Here is a 21,844-nt window from a genome sequence, read left to right as displayed (position 1 = left end):
ATTCCTGCCCAGAAATACTCAGTGCTTTATTATTTTTGCTCTACTCATAAAACTTACCATCTTCACCCACCTACAATCTTTCTTCTTTTCATCCTCTAAATAGGTATAACTTGTTTACAACTTATGTAAGAGCATTCCTAAAATCAGTTTTAATCATCACATAATAGCTTTTTCAATATATTGTGTATTATGATAAGCTCCTTGCCAGTGGTACAGAACCATGTATTTATAAATAAGTTAGACAATTTCTCTGAATAAGCTTTAATAAAGGTCTCACCCTTGCCATTTTTACATAATGTAATTCATTGATTATTACTTTTGAGGTGCTATCAGGTTAAAAACCCAAAGCTAACCCCTCTCTGCACCTCATGAGGATTAACCCTATGCTGCAGTACAGGTTATGGAATGACCTACTGGAAAGCAACTCTGCAGAGGACCTGGGAGTCCTGGTAGACAATGAGTTAACCATGAGCCAGCAATGTGCCCCAGTGGCCAAGGACAGTGGTATCATGGGGTAAATTAGGAAGAGTGTGGCCAGAAGGAAAAGAGAGGTGATCATCCCAACTCTACTCTGCCCTGGTGAGGCCTCAACTCAAGTACTATGTCCAGTTCTGAGCTTTCCAGTTCAAGACAGACAAGGAACTACTGGAGAAGGTCCAGTGGAGGGCTACAAAGACAATGAGGGGAATGGAACATCTCTCCTATAAGGAAAGGCTGAGAGAGCTGGGCCTGTTTAGCCTGGAGAGGAGACGACTGAGAGTGGGTCATACCAATGCATACAAATATGTTTAGGGCAGGTGTCAAGAGGATGGGGCCAGACTCTTTCCAGTTGCATCCAGAAACAGGATAAGGGGCAATGGGCACAAATTGAAACAGTGAAAGTTCCATCTGAATATGGGGGAAAACTTGACTTATAGGGTGACAGAACACTGGAACAGGCTGTCCTGAGAGGTTGTGGACTCTCTTTCTCTGGAGACATTCAAAATCTACCTGGTGGAAATCCTGTACAACCTGCTCTAGGTAAACTTGCTTTAACAGCAGGTTGGGACAGTTCATCTCCAGAGGTCCCCTCCAAGCCCAACAGTTCTGTGATTCCATGATTCTGCATAATAGTGCTCATCAACACTCTACTGCTCTTTAGCAAACTATTTTTTTTAATAATTGCTATAGTAGCATTCTTTTCCACTGCTTAAATTAAACTTTGTGTAAAACCCCACCATTATAACAAACATGTCTAATTAAATCAGAAAGAATACTTCTAGAACAGACACAACTGAAACTGTTTCTCTGAAGTTAAATAAACTTCAAAATTCTGGCAGCATCACTGTTGTCTTGTATTAAAATGAACGAAATTAGCTTTAACTTAATTACAAGTAGAGAGACACGCTCAAACTGCTTAGTCTCCCAGTCTTATTTGCCTTAAAACTGGGATTACAACCAAACTGAGAAATACCACGACTCTACTTTGTTTAGTCTGAGGTGTAAGATTTCTTTTTCAAGCATAGGTGCTTAACCTTTACATTCTTCCAACACAGTATAAACTGTATTTTATTTTCCTATTTCTTAACTTCTGCATTCCACCATCTTTCTTTATTTCAAATCTGTTGGTGCAGCATTAATTTAGAAAAACACCACCACCCAAACCCTGGCTTCTTGTAGATCCTAACATAAACAAGGCTGTATCAGTGCAGAGGAGCCTGTGTACACAGAGTCTGGCCAATGAGTAGTTGCTTAAGAAAGAAATATGACTCTAGGCCTTTCTTCATCCTGTGGTGTGAAACTGTCTACTTGAAAATAGAAAAGCTGTCCATCTCTAAGGGAAGAAATCCATGTGGCATTCAATTAAAGTCAAACCCCAGGTCAAAATAATTTGACAGTATCTTATCTAACCTTCCATTGAATTTTCAATGCTCTTATTTATTTTTTTAACAGTCCAACTAAGAATTACTATACAGTTATTGTATTATATTAAATTTATTACGTTTCACATTAGGTTAGATTTAACGGAATGTGGAACACACTTTTCTCTAGAGTGTATTTAAAAAAAAACCTCCAGAAAAAGAATTAAAATACATTTCTGTTATATATTGTTAAGCTTATTAATAGGCAAACTTATTCTTTAACCAACTAATCTCTTCCACTGTTCAGTGTGTGTGCATGAGAACATCTACGCACAATCAACAATGCATTGCACATGAACAGACTTAACTAAATTCTGTATCAAACAACATAAGCTGGAGAAGTGGAGTAAATATAAGTGACTCTTAAATGTCCCCTGCAATATAATGAAGCTGGCTTTGGTCATAGTTTACTCTTTCTCCCACGCATACACTGGAAGAGTCCTTAACGAAGAACAGCATATAAATAACACCAGAACTGACAGAATGACCTACAGCTTCCTTCTGAAATCTACTCATAAATCCTGCATGCAGATTCTAGATAACCAACATCTGCAGTTTTATTTCATTTGAAGACATTTTGAGATGCTGACACTGAGCAATGATTCACTATCAGGACTTCTGGAATTAAGCTATATCAGCATGATTACTGTAAGCAATGCTTAGTTTTACTCCGACTTGATAGCAGGGCATACACAGGCTTTAAAGTTCTCTTTTGGTTTAAAAAAGACATCATATTATTTATAGTACACAAAATTCAAACAAAGCATCCCTCAAAGTCCAGTCCTACAGAGAAGCCTTCCCTTCCCCCTACTTAGTATCCCAGATTCTGGCCATTTTCACCAGTCACACTGGCCCACTGTGCCAGTTCCCTGACTCAGCCCTGAACCAGTACTGATTCACTTCTGTCCTCACTGATGTGATGCAAAATAAACAGTCTTTTATAATAAATGCAACAGAACGCTCTTTGTTTTAAAGGACAGTAATGGGTATTAGTGCTTAAAGAGTGTATACACTAAGAGTGATGCTGTCTTTATTCTTTAGCTACCTTTTGCTCAGGCTGTAAAAGTACTTGAAGTGTGCATTACAAATACAATTCCAAAAGCCTCTGAAAGTCTACAGTTTACCTCTGCAAAAGGGATATGGGAAAATGTAACTCCAAATTAAATATAGGATACTAGCACAGAAAACTAAATGCAGACAAGCTCAGCTGACGGAGCTATTTGTAATCTCTAATTCACATATTTCCAAATGGGGTTGAGTTGCTGTGTTACACCAACATGCGCTGCACTTACTACTGCACCCTGAGTGCACATAGGAAAAAAAATTAACAAAACCATTTGTCAGGCATTCAGGAAAACATGAAAAATATTGTTGACTAAGGAGGAAAGAACTTTTTCCTCCACAGAATAAAGTCAGCTTTGCTATGCTTTTCAAAGGAAACTAGAAGTGTCTAATAAAGTATCTTGAAGAGTCTAAACGTACTTTCATGCATTTGTCATAAGTTTGCTTGGTCTTAAGAATTTATTACTATCTTAAATTGAGATGAAGGAATATTTTATGCTCTTCTGCCTTACATTTTCAACCTTTTTTTTTGTTCTAAAACTGCAGAAAACAGACTGTCAGGCACACGGAACCGTGTGGAAAAGTGCATGGTTTAATTTTATGTTTGAGCAGCCCATCAAGGGCTGTTTAAAGGTGTCACCAATGGTAACTAGTTAATAGGAAAAAATAATTGTCATATTTATTTTTAAAAGACAGGGTGCTGTGTTTATAAACTATTTTATCTTTTATTTTATAATTGAGAAATATTATTGTTTTCTCTAGGTATGGAAAGCATTTGAGAATTAAAATGAATAAAACAGGCTGGTACGTGCCTGTACGACACACTGGCTATTTGTGAATAGTATCTTCTTACTGCCACTTGCTCCAGACTCAAAATACAAAGGCATTATGGAGGCTTCTACAGCTGTTTCTTCTTCCATATTTTTGTACTTCTAACTAACAGTATTATAACATCATGGTCACATTTTGATTATCAAAATTAAGACAGAATTGGTTGAGTCTAATATTTTTTTTCATAAGTGAGGGCAAAAGGGGAACAAGAATAATAATAAAAAAAAAATCACAGCAACAAACAAAAAGGTTATTTCAGAGAATTCCTACTGCATATTTTAAAAAACCACAATTCTACCTCTTAAGAGTATGGTTTACTAATTAGTAAACAGTGAAAACTTTAAGTGCTACAGACTACAGAATGACTTTTGTCCTACCTGGCAACCACATCTGTTTAGAAGAGTCATCGGTAAGGCCAAAATAATTACTCTGTAATTACAACCCCCCTCTTTTTTTTTCTAACACTAAATAAGAATTTACTGGTTGGTTAAGGTTTATAGTCTGTATCAGGTAAGTGGAGTAAACCTGTTCATGAATTAACCAAACAAAATTTGGCTGAAACCCTTCTCTCCAAGATTGAATAACTGCAAAGAAAAAGAACTTGAGGTATGTCTTTTTTATGTATATCAGCTCAAATATAAAGTCAATTTTTTTTAGCCAAGCTCACATCCCTTGTTCTTGCTTTCCTAAGAACTTGCGTAATTGAGTTTTATTAGCCCAAATGCTTGTGTAGAGACCAATTTAGGCCTTCACACTTAGGTGTATTAGTGGCATATTTTATCAGGGAAAGAAGATTGATAGACAAACTAGAATAAAGTATTGGCTGAGGGCAGGGCTCCCTTACATCCTTGGGTTACTCCCTATACTGAGGAACTCAGTGAACTTAAGTATAACCCTTCCCACTAGTACCACAAACGCATGCACACATTGCTACTTCATGTGAATGCAATGGGACAAAATTCAACCCTGGAGCCTCCCAATAAACCTGCAAGTAGTTACTTTTTATTTTTTTTTTGTAACAACAATGGCTTGAGCAAACTGTGTTACTTAAAAAGAGAAATTGGATGTTCTGGTTCTGTAAGTATCCCCACACCTTACTTCTGATCACTGCAACTAATTTTACCCAGTTAACTGAGGAACTGACATTTGAGTTACCAAAACTAAGATGACTCAACTCCTACTTTATCAAAACAACAGACAAACATCACCAGCCTGGGGGTGCCTGATATTCCAAACAACAACTGATGTTCTGCAAAGGCCTTCAACTTCAAAGCAAAAAACGACTTTGGTGGCTTTTCTGGAATTCTGGTACTAATGCCACCATGTACTAATGTACACGGTATGGTCTGCGATGAAAAAAGAGGGTGAAGTCAACCCACATACATATATAATACCAACCGGTGGTTATAACCTACAACTCTACCTCATGGTAGGCTATTAGTTAAAAGGAAATTCTATACCTATTCATTGCCTAATAAGTTCATTTATTTAAATTTATGAAGCTTATAAAGACACATAATGAATTCATCAACTCTTTTTCTGGGTCATTATTTTTTAAATTAATGCCATCCTACCTGGACCTCTATTTGTTTTGATCTGTTCTGCATTCATAAAAGTTTGCTTTGCAGTTCCCTCCCTTTGATACAATAAAAAATGGGTATTCAATAACCAGTATAAAGAAACTGGAATATTAAAAAGGGAGCTGCATTCATGTTGCAGGAAACTATTTAGCTTTTAGAAAGCTGTCCCAGAATTACAATAAATTTTTATTGAACATATTTTGATCTATTATTTATACACTAGACAGTTCCATGTCAAGACAGCCCTAAATCACAAGCTGAAGTCCCTTACAGACCTAGAATTTGCTGAATATAAAGTATATAAATACAGACATAATCACAGTAGTTCAATGTAAGTTAACGTTAATCAAAGTAAGGTGTAAGGTTTATAATAAACAAATCTAGGTAAGTCAAATGGGGACACAACTAAATCAAATCAACTTTACAAATGAATTATATATATATATATATATATATTTTAATTAAACCTGAAATTTAACTTGAAAGAAATACAAAATAAGAAGTTAGGGAAAACAGTAACCTGCCTGTATTATTATATTAATCTCAAAGAAATATATGAAGGTCGTCAAGGAAAAAATATGGTGGATGGCCATGCTATACTTTGCCCCACAAGACTTACATAAGCATCCTTGTAGTTAGTGATAAAGAACAATTCAGATCTTTGCTTATGACAAATTTACCATTGTCAGACAACAAGGTCTGACCTCCACCTTGGACACAGATTCATATTTGTTACAAATATCACGATGTATCAAAATGACACTTAGAAATGCAAATACATGAGGAGTCATGTATTAAAATGGTCTACAAGCAGAATCTCATGCTCATTCCTGTGAAGGAACAGTACCCTGATAATTTAAAAGGGCGTTAAAGATCAAGCAAAAGCAATTTGCAGGCCTAATGTAAACAGAGTATTTGCCTTTCTGTTTTCCTACTACCTCTGTTTCCAGTCAAATATTTCTCCCACAGTAATAAAGAAAATTAGGTTAAGTTTTAAAAATACAAAAGCTCTGTACTGTAGCCAAATTAAACTATTCCAAAATACACTGTATTTGTAACTCACTTAACAGTCAGTATGTCTGGCTGCTGACAGAATTTGCTAATAACGCTTCTCAGTATTTTAAGTCAGCACCCAACTTGTAGTGCTATGATATTTTTAACATGTTGAGATTTTAGTTTTGCTTTATTTTTATTTCTTTTTATTAAGCAGAAAAATTATTGCTGACCTACTGATAATGTTTTTCCTTCACTGTCAAGTAAAAGATCAGGATTTAGCTGATGGTGTGGCATGCTTTCTCCCAAAGCCGGTGCAAAGAAAACACTGCAAATGTTTCAAAATCCCACAGTAAGTGTGTGCATCACGTCACACTCCTTCCCTTCTTTCCTTTCCAATTAAAAATGACCATGGACAGGTTCTGAGAGAAATGTCATCTGCTTCTGCTAAGCCAGAAACACGGCACCTACACAGTATTTTCTAAAGGCACATAAGAAAATCAGAATTTTATCAGAATTGTATTTGTAACCTCTTCTAACACGCTTCAGTTACAAGACAGACATGATCCCACCACTCTGAATAAGGCCCATCTGATTATAGCACAGAAATGTTCTTCTGGGTACAGCTACTACTACTCTTGTGCAATATAAAATACACACATGAAACAAAGACACAGCAGCTTTTAAATCTCCTTTTCATTCACTCAATCAGTACCATTTTAATTTTCAAGGAATGATGGAAGGGCAGATAGAAGTTTTTTGCACATTTTCATCATCTTTTTTCTGCTGAGATTACACTTCACTGTTTTAAAACATCAATACCTGCGAGAAAAAGCCTGTTTGATCAGATCAATGGTACAGCTGTTCCCAAGTCTCAGCTCTAAGACTGAAGGCTTGTAGATGTGGGTTAAGTCACTTAGCTGTTACATTTTCAGTTAAACCATGAAACGGAAACCACAGCTACACTCAAGGGATATTAAACTATCAAATGCTATTTCATAAAATGTCTTGAAGGCGAAGAATTCTGCAAACATTTTATTTACTATTACAATAAATAATCTCAGAAGAAAGCTAAAGCAAGCTAGTTAGAAGATATGAAGGAAAGATACGTAAAAAGTACCCCAATAATCTTCCTTTAAGGTTTTAGGAAAAAGGTAGTAGGATTTAGTTTCAGGACAGTGGATTTCATTCTAGATCATTTTTTTCCCCATTTGTGTATTAATTTAAATACATGTCATTATTCTATTTTCCTGGTCTGACGTCTTATTTGACTGTATTAATAGATACCATAAATAGTCAACCTGGACTTCTGAGCAAGCATAGCTCAGATCTGTACTATGGTGGTGGGTGAGGACACAGGAGAAACCCACTGATCATAGCTTAGAACAACTTTCTAGTTTTTTGTACAAACAGTGCTTTAATTTCTAGCCACTCTGGACTGTGAGCAAATGCCCAAATTTTGGTAAATTCATTCCACTGAGGTCAAGTAAGTTCCTTCCTACATGTATGTAATTTTCCCTTGTTTCCATATGCTGATGAATCATTACTGGATTTTTCTTTTTCCCAAAAATAGTCTGGAAAGAGGGAAAAGAAATTATGACCGCAGGACCAAAATTCCCCCAGTAGTGGCAGAAGCGTGACAAGTACTTTAGCAACATGTCCTGTTTCCTCTGCCTTCAGCTTTGGCATACCAAGAGCAGAGAGGATGGAAAAACAAAACACCAAGCACTACAACAGCCTGTGGCATCACTGCTGACCATACTGCCAATTAGACAAATCATAACATACTAGAGTGTGTTCTCTGAAAACCCTAAATCACATAGCAACTGTAAAAGCATACGTTTTCGCAATAGCAGTTCTCATGAAATGTATATTTTTGGTCAAAGTCTAATTCAGAGCTCAGTTATTACTGAGGACAGCTGAGTTTTGTAGCCCTGACATGCTAATGGACTATTTCCTGATTAATCTATTTTCATCATTGTACCATGTATTTATGATTTGCACTTTCATAATCTACTACACATCTCTTTTCAGAACATTTCCAATCAGATGAATCTGTTTAAAGACTGTGACTGTATTATGCACCAATGTACCACTTCACTCGATACATATGAAGAAGGGAATACCAAACGTACTACTATCTTTAATAAAATACTCCTTATTGTTTTCTAACTTGTTATAAATTATTACATTCTTGGCTATAAATTCCATAGGAAGAAATACTTACTACTGTGCACAGTCAATCAGTTGATATTCGTTTGACCTCTCGAAGCATGCCTTTACACCTTCATCATCCCAAAGCTTTTTTGCATGTTCGAAGAATTCCTGAAAATTGGAAAAGCACAAAGAAGAGATAATTTTTCAATCTTTTCAATTCCAATTTGTATGTATTGCTCCTTCCCCCAACCTTCGTGCTTTACAGTTTCAAGTAACGATAGATTAAACCTATTATTATTAAAGCACTAAACATTTATTAGCAAGACTGCAGTAAAATATATATACTTAACATATGACTGCTGACAGTTTCCCTTACATGATACGTAATGAAGACTGTCTTCAAAATTCATGCCAGTTCATATACAAAATTTACTCTAAGTACAAATATTACCTAGAAGCATGTTCACTTATTTTTTTAATTGGATTTATGCTTCTGTCATGGAAAAGGCATAAGAGGTACAATAAAGCTGCTCAACTTATAAACATTAACTTCCCTGAGAAAGAACCAGTCTGTAACTTTAAAAAGATTATGTAGTTTTTCCTGAAAAACACAACTTTCTGCTGCTTGGTATTTTCTCATGCAATATAATAATGTGATTGCAAGACTTTCAGAGTCTCTGCTCAACTCCACTTCCTCCAAGCAGCCACCTGGCACAATGTGCTTTTCCTAGCAGCTATCCCAGGCAACCCAACCCAAAAATATCTGCCAGCAAGCTTATTTCAGAATTATTTGAAAGAGGACTCAAAGCTGTCCTTGGTGATGGTGAAGCCATAGCTCTATTGTAAACAACACACACATGTCCTGCCTGCCAGCTCTTTTGCTCCTCCAGCCCCTGCTGTAGAGCCTCACACACTCCAGCTTGTTTTAAAGCTGGAAGTCCATTTTATGTTTTATCATTGCTCATAAGTCAAACTGTAACTGAGTTTTTCCAGCTACTACTTTCTAAAATCAAATGAAGAATGGTTAGACAAATTACTATTTCCTTTATTATATGGCTATTTCCTCCCGCAAACTGAATTGTTACAGTATGTCAACTTGAACACAGAAGTTCTTTGTAATTTCTTAACATTTCAGTACTGCTACCTGATCACCAGAGTCCTTCAGTTCTGCTACCTAATCATCAGAGCCCTTCAGTTCTGCGTAACACAGGTGTTCTACACTATTCACTTCATGAGCCTGTCAAGATGTTGTGTAAATATCTGAATTCTGAAACTTTCTGACACTGTTTGCCAGTCCCTCCCAACACCTTTTCAGGATTAAAAACTCTCAAAACACACAGTTAGTAACAGAAGATCTCAGCAGCACAGTGAGCTCACTTTTACTCTGTATGGGTTTCCCACCCTTGCATGCTACCCGTGTGAGGTGACCCTGAAGGGGATGATCTGCTCCTCAGCCTGTGACCTGCTGGTGACCCTTTCAGGGAGAAGCAAAATGCAAGACAAGATTTTCACAACAAACTCACACTGAAAATTATTTAGTTAAGCTTTGAACATGGCTACAGAGGTCCTGAATCACCTCAGAAATGTTTTTTCTCTTTAACTATACTGTGCACAATGGAAAGAGAAAACGCCATTCTTTAAGAAGTTCTCAGAACTTCAGAGGAAAGTTGATGTTAAAGCAGGCATGAAAAACCTTCACAGAAAGCCTTGGAAAAAGAGAGGAAGCAACTCTAGATTGGCAGATGCTTATACTACCTTGGAATGTATTTCTTCACCCTCAGGAGGACATGTTTATTTTGCCTTTGTTATTTTAACGACTTATGTAATGATTGTTTAAACCACTGCAGATCCACCTTCTGAAGTTATGCTACAGCTATTATAAACTCTGTTCCTACATCAGAAGGAAAGCAAAAACAGGCTCAAGAAAGGACAAGATATCAAACTAAATAAGCAGAAGGAGAAAACGGAGACGTACAACAAAGAGCATGACTACAAGAAAAAGAACTTTTGGAAAAGCCAAAATGATAAATACTAGAAAACATGGAACATTCCTCAGACTTGAAGCTTATGCTTGATTGATACTTAAGGCATCAGCTGAATGCATCTCACTTGCTGCAATCTTTTGTGCAAAGAAAGTAATTGACTTTTCAATAGAAAGAGCGAACTCTGGATAAGTGTCAGGGTCCTGGGGCAAAAGGACCCAGCTTTCCCATCCCCTTCAATGGACAGCAGCGTACAATCTCAGCCGACCCTTCTGCAGGTGCTTGCTGCTGCAGGTTCAGGTGCTCAGTACAGTGCGCTGGCTTCTCCTCCTCACCATTGATGGGTGGAAATTCCCACCCACTGGAAAGCCATCTCTGAGGGGAATCTACATCTAAAAAATGGTCCCATTCAGCCCCACACAGACTATGGAAAGAGGAGAAGGATGTCAGCATGCAAGCATCCTTTTCTGCAGAGTGGGATGGATTGAGAGGTAGCTGCAGATGTAGATAAATAATAAATAAATAAAACTTTAGAGCTACAGTAGTTTCCAACGTCACTTCTGTTTTTACACCCTCCATATGAGCTTTATTTACTTTAAAAAACCTCTTCTGGAAAAGAGCCAATCCTTTCAGCTCAGCTTCTGAGACCCTACAAATATATTGTTAATGCAGGGTTTCCATACTTCAAACAGTTCCACCTGACCATTATATCTCAAAGCAGTCTATTTAAAATGACTTCCAGACTTCTGGTCCAAAGCAAATCCTGTAAAACGGAGCAAGTATACTTACCTCATTAAAATGTACCTATCTACTGCAGAGGAGTACACTTGCCTGCAAATTGCCTCCCACACAGCTACCCGATCCTTCTTTCCCAGGTGACTAAAGTCTTCCAGAAAAATCCTGCTTCATTTCAAGATACCAAGTACCACAATCCAACTTTTCACACTTATCTTTAACCCCTTTCTCATCTGTTCTAAGCTCTTCAGTGTTCTTTCTCCTCAGCTGATGAAGACTCCCACTGCACAGTCAAGCACATAGGAGGATCCTGCTCACACACAGCAAATACGTCTAGATCCCAACCTACCCTGCATTGCAGGACAACATCCAGAAAGCAGTCACCATATTAGCTTTAACCTTTGCAACTAAGCCCTTTCTGCCTAACAAGTTTCTAGTATCTGCTTCCAGATAACACAATTCCCATGACTTGTTTCTACAGACCCCAATGTTTGTCATCTATTCCTCCCACCATGGTTACGTCATGGTCACCTCATTGGCAAGCAGGCACCAGTGAGCTAATGAAGGTGTGGACTTTGGGCTAAGCCCCACTTAAATTACCTGCTTTTGGAGCTGCAATATCCTGGGGGTAGCAGCCACATATTGCAATGCTGGTTGTAGGGAAGAGACAGGATAATTCAAAGAATAAAAAATTCAGATATACTCCAGCTTATAAAGATGGATTAAAACTTTTTTTAGTTAATGTTTCTGTGGGCTGGGGAACTACATACAAAACATTACTTTTGGTCAGTACAGCACAAATAAGGTTTTAACAATAAGTTGTGACAGTAGCAGCTTACATTTTGAGATGCCCAAACTCAGATTTTGTTATGGGTCTGACTTTTGGGAAGTGGCTATTCAGAAGTTCTTAAAGTCATAAGCCAGGTCCTTTAAACCTTAACTGGGACAGGAGAAAACAGGAACATCGAAAATCACTAGGGACATCTGATGCACTTGGTTTGCAAGCACATGCAGCTGACCTCTATCAGAGCAAAGTCACCAAAGTCTACTGAAAATATTTAGTATACTGAAGAGAATGAGGAATCACATACTGTGCCTGAAAGCAGAGAAACACCTACATCATGACACATCTATGAACACCAAACAAAACACAGCTGTTTCATCCAACAGCATCCAAACTCTTTAGGAACAGAGGCAAACAAATAGTTGCACCTATTAATATACATACGAAATAAAACCATTAATATATTTTTATGTTGTATTTAATTAGAGCAATAGAAAAGTAAATGATGATACCTCAGATCTCATGATTTACAGGTCTCATTAAATACAGGTACTTTGTACTTTACACACATTAATTTACGCCAATCACGTAAGAATTTATAGCAATCATTAGCCCATACAATGCTAAAATTTTGATGTGATCAAAAAGAAGACACGACACACAAACTCTCAAATATTGTGATATAAGCAGGTTATGATTCCTTTCCCCATCCCCCCAGAACAAAGTAAGATACACATAAATATAGAAATACCCTGATCTAATACCACTGATGTAAACAGTATTTATTTTTACTATAGTTTAAAAAGGTCTTTTAGAAATATCTTTACTCACCTATTCCAAGGTAATTTTTAGGTTTGAAAAAAAAGGAGGGAATATATTCCTCTATAAAACATTCCAAGAAACCAGTACAGATAACAAACACACTACAGTTAAGTCTCTCCGGCATGAAGACAGGCTGAGAAGGTTGTGGCTGTTCAGCCTGGAGAAGAGAAGGCTGCATGGAGACCTCATAGCAGCCTTCCAGTATCTGAAGGGGGCCTACAGGGATGCTGATGAGGGACTATTCATTAGGGACTGTAGTGATAGGACAAGGGGTAACGGGTTGAAACTTAAACAGCAGAGGTTTAGATTGGATATAAGGCAGAAATTCTTTACTGTTAGGATGGTGAGGTACTGGAATGGGTTGCCCACGTCCATCCCTGGCGGTGTTCAAAGCCAGGCTGGACAGTCTTGGGTGGAACGGTTTAGTGTGAGATGTCCCTGCCCATGGCAGGGGGGTTGGAACTTGATGATCTTAAGGTCCTTTCAAACCCTAACTATTCTATGATTCTGTAATTCTATGAAAACAGCAAAGCACAGTTTTTAAACTTTGTCCTACTAGAAGTTACAGCATGTTCTTGAAATTTTATTTTCCTTAGTTAAATAAACTTATTTATTGTTAAGTTACCTTGGAAACCTCTTACAAAAAGTTTTCAAGGAGCTAAAAAATAGACTTGTTTCACTTTTCAGCTGCCTAAATTGGGAATAAATATTAGTGATGATTAAACAATAAGCAAATCTTTATATACTTTGGAAACAGAACTTTTATTCTAATTGCTGTACAAACCATGGAAGTTCATGTTAGGTCAGGAACACAATTTTTATTCTATTAACATTCCTTTTGTGTTCCTTCCAGATGGAGCATATATTCAATAGCTATCCTGATGTCACCTTTCAGTCTCCCAGAAACTGGGATGTGGAAGACTGCACTGTATTTTCTATTCCACATATTTCTTTTCTTAATATATGTAAACCTGGAAACAGCTGCTTAGATCAATGTGAAATTAGACTGATCTCCCTCAAGCCAAAAATCATGCTCTTACTGTCTTAAGCTTCAGCACTGTAAGGCAATTTCTTACAATCATTTAAGGAAACGGCAAACGTTACACATTTTCATAGTTCTACCACTGTGGGTGTGAAATGAAGTCACCTCTTCTATTCTGAATTTTAGTTACTGCTTCTTCTCTCACGTACTTAACCAAATAGAAAGTAAAATCAAGCAATGCACTAAAATTCCCCCCCTTCCCCCCGTATCTCACAAACACTCAACGACTGCAGCACAAGATGATCCACAGAATTCATACAGGAAGGGAGGTACATACCCCCTTGTACTTCCCAATGCACAGCAGGGGCATATAGGCAGTGCTTGTCTCCCACCCACTCAATCATGGAAAAGTTTTGCGGAAGAGTGACAACTGATGGGTCATTACCTCACAGTAATACCATAGAGCTGGCACCCAGTGGAGTCAAATTAAGGGTGCATAGGCAAACTATCTTCAGGGTTTTCTAAATGTGACATGTTTGACTCTGCAATCCAAACAATATCCTTTCAAGCATCCTTTTCTGTGTACCGTATCTGAGGTTGAAATAGAATCAGATTCATCTGCTTGCAGCCCAAGCTGCTGAGTGTGGCAGCAACAGCAAGCACCAGGATGCTGTGCTGTTACGGGAGAGGATGAGCAACAACATGGTCTGGAAGAGATGATTAGGAGGAAGGACTCTAACCTAGCACTTTCTCCAGTTCCTGGAGAGCTGTGAGGAATCTTTTTTCCATATGGTGCCTGGGGAAGCTCAGGCGAGCTGTCCCCTCGTACTCCAGAAGCTTTGTAACTGCTGGGGGTGCTGGAGGGTTGGGGCTGCTGCCGCATTGGCTGCAACAGATGCCAGAAATCTGATTAGCCTATTGGTATTCTGTTGGGTTTTGTAGTATAAGCCACGTAAAGTAACAACAGAATGGCAATTTTTAAAAGTTTATATTTCAGCCAAGTAAAACCTGGAATTTAATAGGATAAAGCAAAAGCTACTTTTACAGCTCCAGGACTCTCTTGCAAGCCTCTACAGTCTACTCACTGCAAACAGCTCTTGGATATTCAGACTCCTGTAACCATTATGGGGTTTTTTGTTTGTTTTCTTTTTCTTGATATTAATTTCTTTATTAATTCAAGGCTTGTGCATTTGGAATCAGAAATAAACTTACCCAACATTGCTGTTGTGACTGGGTTCTGCTTGAAATTTAACTTTCTTTACAACATAATTGCTAAGAAGGAAGGGAAATCCAACAGAGAAAAATCTACGTTTTTAAACATAATGACTAATAGAATCATTAAAGAGTAACAAATCTGGTCAAAGGGAGAAAATCCACTTTTCCCATACAGGCTACTGACTGTATTCCTATGGTCCACCATCATGCTTACCTTACATAAAAATTTCTAAATAGGATGGTATTGCTATATGTAGTAGTTTCTTAATCTCTCTAAGCCTTTAAATCACATACAATTATCCTTCTCTAAGATATATATGGTAGCTCAACATAATATAATCCAACTAAGCTAAGATTTTTTAGCATGTAGCAAAGAATAAATAATCTAATTTTTGTTTTAAGAATGTATGGCAGTACCACAAATAATGTATAATAAAAGTGATAATGCGAACTTGCTGGGTGAATAAACTCAAAGGAGTAATTCTTGGGGCTTCAGGGTGAACGATGAGAATTAAGATAAGCTACTTCTACATTACGCAACAAATCAAGTAGGCAGTAGGGAGATGAATTTAAGTCACAACACCACAACCCTTTACTGCCATTTTCTGGTATTTATTTTCCATTGCTTGGGCTCTTCTCTGAAATTCAAGACTCAAGGCCTTACAGAAAAAGAAAAATCTACGAAGCTGTATAACTACAAAGGCGCTGCACAGTCAATCTTAATTTTCAGGGCCTGCCTTTAAACTTAGATCTTAACCCAGTGTTTAATTGAGGCCACTGTAAACTGGTGCTACAAGAAACCCAGAATGGACCATGAGCAACAATTTGCCCCAGTGTCTCCATTACTACTGCTTTGCTTGTACCAAATGTAGCAACTCATTTTCTATTGGAAGTACTCTTCACCCCCAAAAATCTATCAAATGCAACTGTAAGCTGCAGGAGCAAGATTTTCTAAATGGACTTAATGCAGAAATTATGAGGTGAGGTACCAGGTGAGACACCCAAGAGAGAAGGAAGCCTGCTCAGCTACCTCTTCCACAAACAAGTACAGTCTCTTGATAATGAGCCTCTTGTTTATAACACAAAAGTGTCCCCTATGGCTCAGCCAGCTTCACTTCTTAATCCTTTATGAAATGTTCTGCCTAACAAGGGAACTGTTTTGCTGTAGATATACAAAATGCAGCTGCTTAAACTAACAAAGACAGGCAAACAGAGTTACAATTGAAAAACAGAAGCAGAATACATGAAATGAATTTCTTCAACAGCAGTGGTGTCAAAACCTTCATTATCACTGAAGCAAGATCATGAGAAACACAGAAACCTTGTAGGAGTGGTCAACTGGCACTCAAGGACCACACTTATGAGTAGGGTTCACATGTTACTAAAGCACCAGCACTTATAGTAGATTAATCACAGATAAACCTTTAGGAAAAGTACAACCTCCACCCCCTGCAAGGTATTTTCTGTTGAAATTTGTGGGTGTGCAATAATCAATGCAATTACTTTGCTAGTTAGTGACTCATTCTGATAGGCAAAGCAGCAGTTTGGCCTCTAACCTTCCTCCGAAACCTAACTTTGGATCCATCAAAGAGAGTTATAGAATAATGCATCCAATCTATCATCTCTTCCTGTTCATTGGACTTGTTTTGCCTTTTTGTTAGGTTGGAGGCAAGAGCCTTGAAGCACGATCAGTCTGCACTAAGCATGACCTCAGTTTATTAGAACCAAACATGGGTGGATGGTAAATATCATCTTCAAAGAACACACTTGTGTTGGGGCATCTTATGTTCCAAGAAAGCAAAATCAAAAGCAAAGCAAAGTTTGTTAACTCCTAGGAGAATCTTACTCAACTTGGAGGTGTAAGGGAAGAAGCTAGGGAAACAAAGAGCATTTATAAAGGTGTAAAAACACTATTTTCACATAGCTCCCACAAGCCACAGCAGATATACAAAGCATATGAATTGTGGAGCTTGTTGACAACGTTAAAAAACCACGAGTGGCACCAGCACAGTACATTCTCCTTCCCTTACTTGAACTATTTTTGTGACTTGACTTTTAAGCTTTTACTCTACACTACATTTCCAAGAAGTGTGTACAGTTATCAGCCTGATTGCCTTAGCAGTTCTATTTCTGCCTGCTAGAAACATGTCCCATCTGCCAATTTATTTTATAGAAATCAACAAGTTCACTTTTGTAGACCACAGAACTCATCAAAAAAGTCTCAGAAATATATTAATACATTTTTCAAACTCATATGTGATGAACACTAAGAAAAGGTCTGAAAGTTCTTTAGATCATACTAGCAAAACCAAAAATAAACACATGATGTTGTGCTTCCACAGTGTTTTGTGGCTGGCACTGTGGATAGGATAGGCTTTGAAGGTAAAGTGCAGTTCCATGTTTTTTATTCAATACTTATTAAATAGTGGATTTCCCCCCCTCCCCAAGCTAGACAATTAAGCTTTTATCATACTTAAAACAAAACTCTTTGACTCAATCTTCCAGTTTCCATGTTAATTGTGTATTTCAACTTTCAGTCTGCCATAACAAGTCCTCGAATGATGCTGCCTACCTGCTATTTTCAGGAGGCCATCAAACTCTCTACTAAGGAAAGTAGGAGAAATTATTTAAGCAAATTACTTAGTATATGGAGTGTCTAAAAACCCTGTTATGCTGAGCATGTAAAGCTCATGCACATTCTTTTTCTTGAAGATATTTTGGTTTTGTCTGTGTCAGGAACTCTTCCTGAACACACATAAAGCTCTTCTTTTTTAAATAAAGGAAAACCCACTCAAAGTATTTGTGATATTACAGGTGTGCTACACAATCCTGCAGCATTGCTGCCCACTGTATTTCTGCAGCACTTACGATGAGAGAAAGGTAAGTATTGTTGTAAGTCCCTCAAGGTTTTGTGGACAACAGATGATAACAAAGCTTGAGATAAATCTGCAGGTGCTGAACATACAAAACTTAACAGTACTGACCACACAGAAGAATCAGAAATCTGTCATGACATTAGAAAAGTTGGTCATGGGAGCTTTATCACTGTAATCAAGATGCTGATTCTGGACTTGTCTTCATAGAGCACTGAGCTTTCGAAGTGGAAAAAATACTGAAAAACACATAACCCACATGTCACCTGTACTGAGAGATGTTTGCTTGCTGTTTATTAAGAGCAATAATGGCAGTGCAAAAGTGTATAGATTCTGTATGTGAAAATTTGAATCTTTATCTAATTAAGACTAGACAGAGCGGAATCCATTCAGAGCAGAGGATGGCAAATCAACTCACAGCAGTTTTGTTATTCCTTCTTGTTCTGCAGTCATTTAAAACCTGGGCCTCTGTGTAACAAACTCCAACGAACATCATACTTCATTTTCTTAGAAGTCAATGTAACATCCAGCCAGTGAATATGTACAAACCCCTCCACAATCCTTGATAAAGGGACTGTTATGGAAGTGAGAAGTACTGCTATAAGACAGGTATTATAAACTGGGAAACTTCAGGCATTTCACAGCAGGAATATTACCAAGAGGTTTTTTTTTTCTCCTTCCAAACACAAGCCAATAATAATAACTTACATGCTGTAACATGGCAGAGCTAGATCTGAATCCTCTAGTGATTTAAATCCCGAATAGCATTGTATCAGATCATATTTTTTATTAGCTGTATAGCAAGGCAGTCATCTTTTTCATGCTACAATGCCCTTTGGCACAAATCAGTACCAAAAAAACCCTGACATCTTCTGCTGGATTCTTATTTCTCTGAGCAGTGAAAATCATGCAGTTAATTCTTGCCCACTGCTTTGAAGATACAAAGCTAAAGTGCACTTTATCACATTTCACGATGAGAACCTGACCCCCCAAGTAAGTTACTCCTGTGGTGTTCCCAGCCCTTCTTATTACAAGGCTGCCTTGGTTTTCATTATTCAGATGGTGGGGATACCCCCAGTGAAGCTAGTCTGGTGGAGCATAAAGCTGAGGGAGGTGGCTCTCCCCATCCTCAGGCAGCTGTCCTGCCACTGCCCATAGGGAACCAACCCCTGCTGCTTCCGTAAATACAGATTTACAGTGAAGACAACCATTGAGCGAGCTGAAAAAACACAAGCATACAGCTTATAATTCTTTCAGTATGAAAAGTTTTTACTACTCATAGCTTCAACCATTTTCCTTAAATCAGTTTTGAAGGTCATACATCAAGGAACTATTTAATGCTGCAGTACGCACTTTATTATTTGTAAGTGACTTCCTACCAGACAAGTGGTTTGCAAGGACACAGAACTCTCATTTCCTTTTATAGATTTGATTCGGAAATAAATGCTGGCAACACCACGTGACTAACAGGCAGCATCCACAACTTAAGCAACTCTCATAATTAAATTGGAAAGCAATGGAAAAGTCAGCCCGCTGCTGCCAGATCTATTTAGCCTCCTACTCCTCTGCACAAGTTTTATCTAAATTCCTTAACTTTATCTCTCTTCTTTGACACTTTTTCCTGTCCTCATCCAAGTGCAAAATCTGGACTAGCTTCAACACAGTAATTTACTCATTCTGAAACATTTATGATATCAGGAAAAGGAAACACAAGTCTTTATTATATCTCTGTGACTAAACTAAATGGAGTTTCAGCAAACAAATCTTTGGACATTAACAACCATGAATGTAGATATAGGTATATAAATAAGGATTCCACATGAAAAACTTTGTGTCTTTTCTCTCTGATGGCTGTTGCCTTTAAGAGCTATTCTGGGAAAAGACTATGGATATGACTGCAGGAGTTAGTAATTTTGACTATCTGAAAGTAATATACTTTAAAGGAAACCCACCAGCTGAAGGCATATGCTCACAGCTTTTATAGATGCAGAATTACTGTACCTTATTCAGTAAGACTCAGGTGTCTTAATAAAGCTCTGAAAAGTAACAGAAATTATTAAGTAAATCTTAGACACATTTTATATAATTTTCAGCTACCTTCTAGCCAGCTCCCATGAATTTAGTGCTGACGAGCCCCAGAAATCAACCTTTTCTGACTAATTCAGAAGAAATTTAGCTAGTGATTTCAGCAAAGATTTTAATTCCTAGCGTTTAGTTCCTAATTTCCATTCTGCAAAGCACATAATTTTTAAAAACTGAGGTAATAACATCCTATTAAGTATAATATAGAAAGAATGTATATACAACAACAAATGAAACTATTGAGGCATCAGAACCTAAGTGTTTTTTATTAGCCCATAAATTTTCTTGTAACTCAGAAACTGCCTAGAAGTCAAACGAAATCTGTATTTGTAGGAACAGAAATCTCTACATTTATGAATAAAGATGGCCTGAGACAATGAATAACTTGTGGATGGGAAATTCTGCTGGAATTTCAGAGCTGGAAGTTATTAAAGGAGTCCAACTTACTGGGATGCAAACATTTCAACGGTACCTGAAAAAACTACTTTACATAGCCTGAACTAGCTTCTTCCCCTTCTTCCCAGTCTTTTATTTGCTAATCTCTGTAGGATTACTTCTCACTTCAAATGTAATCTGACATGAGAGCTGTTGATCAATATTGTAAACAGATGATTAGTGTCTTGTGACTGTTAAATAACTGTTAATGAATCTTAATACATGATGCTAAAGCTGAGATAAAATAATTGAAATGAGTGAAATAATAAACTCAGGTAATTCCCTCAGTTTAAAAGGGAGATATTGCCAGAGCTCCTTAAACAGAATGGAATTATTCTTGTTTGTCTTAGAAATGGTGGCAAATACATTTCTTTGGATTAATTAAAATCAAACTGCCATCAACTGAAGTGTTGCCTACTGAAGCAAAACACAGAACTCCAGAGTTCAAAGTCACTGATAGTGGAACCCGCTCAACCTGCAGCAACTGAGGCAAGACCATAATGCAAATCCCTTAAGAGCCTCCCTGTACCTTCTCTTCCATCCTCCTTGCGATACTACTCGTGCCATAGAGCCTGCCAGAGCTGCCACAAGGCCAGCAGCAGCCTCCACACATGACGGCTGGTTGTACATGAACAAAAAGAGCTACTGGATGCTTTATACCTGGCAGAAGAGAAATATGAACTAACTTAATTGAATCAGATCTGGAGAGAAAACCTCAGATAGATACATGCAAACTGTGAGTAAGGCCTTGAAAACAATGCAAAGACAATTCAGAAAAGGACTTTTGTTGCCCTTCTGTTACTATAACCAACTGACTCCAAAATGAAATAGAGAAGTAACTTGTTCCTGCAACTCTAAATTTCTAGGAGAAACTCAATTCCACAGACAGGTTTTTCTTTTTTTTCTGTGAATGACTGAAAGAGATTTAATTTTTCAAGCTGAAATGCGTTTCACCAGTGAGGGTAAGAGTGTTCTTCATTATTTCCATCAAAGACTTTTTCTGCAGTTAAACCAGGAAATATATGTAAATACCAGAAGTGTAATTCTCAATCAGTTATATCAAGCCCAAACTGCAGCACACTATGAAATAGTTCAATATATCTGGAAAATATCTAAATTTAAAGTGAACAATAATGTTTTAAGTATAAAAAGGAAAAGCTGTTTTATTTCCAGGAAAAAAACAAACAGGTATTGACTTGGAGAACCAGTTCTTCGATCAGTCACACTGGGTGTATGACACATCTGGTTAAACATAAGTGCTCTCCTCAAATACAGTTGTTGCTGTTTTCAAGTTATGACTTTCTTATCTACCTTTTATAGATCAAGTTTTATTTTGAATGCAATATAATCTAATTAAACAAACAATGGATATACATTTTTAAGCTATTTATACAGATAACCTCATGACAC

At 37.4% G+C, this 21,844-nt stretch overlaps 1 protein-coding gene across 2 annotated transcripts in view; it reads right to left on the bottom strand.

Annotated features, from left to right (window-relative positions):
- GNAL (G protein subunit alpha L) overlaps nt 1-21,844 on the bottom strand; it is a 194,604-nt gene that overhangs the window by 49,704 nt on the left and 123,056 nt on the right. For both annotated transcript variants that reach the window (XM_034063706.1, XM_005153471.3), the window contains exon 5: nt 8,595-8,692. In XM_034063706.1, the coding sequence (XP_033919597.1) occupies nt 8,595-8,692 (98 nt within the window). The remainder of the gene's footprint in view (nt 1-8,594; nt 8,693-21,844) is intronic.

The sequence above is a fragment of the Melopsittacus undulatus genome, chromosome 1 (genome assembly GCF_012275295.1).
Source record: "Melopsittacus undulatus isolate bMelUnd1 chromosome 1, bMelUnd1.mat.Z, whole genome shotgun sequence".
Taxonomy (NCBI): Eukaryota; Metazoa; Chordata; class Aves; order Psittaciformes; family Psittaculidae; genus Melopsittacus; species Melopsittacus undulatus.
The sequence above is the reverse complement of the archived record's forward strand: the minus strand, read 5'-3'. Positions and strand labels throughout refer to the sequence as shown.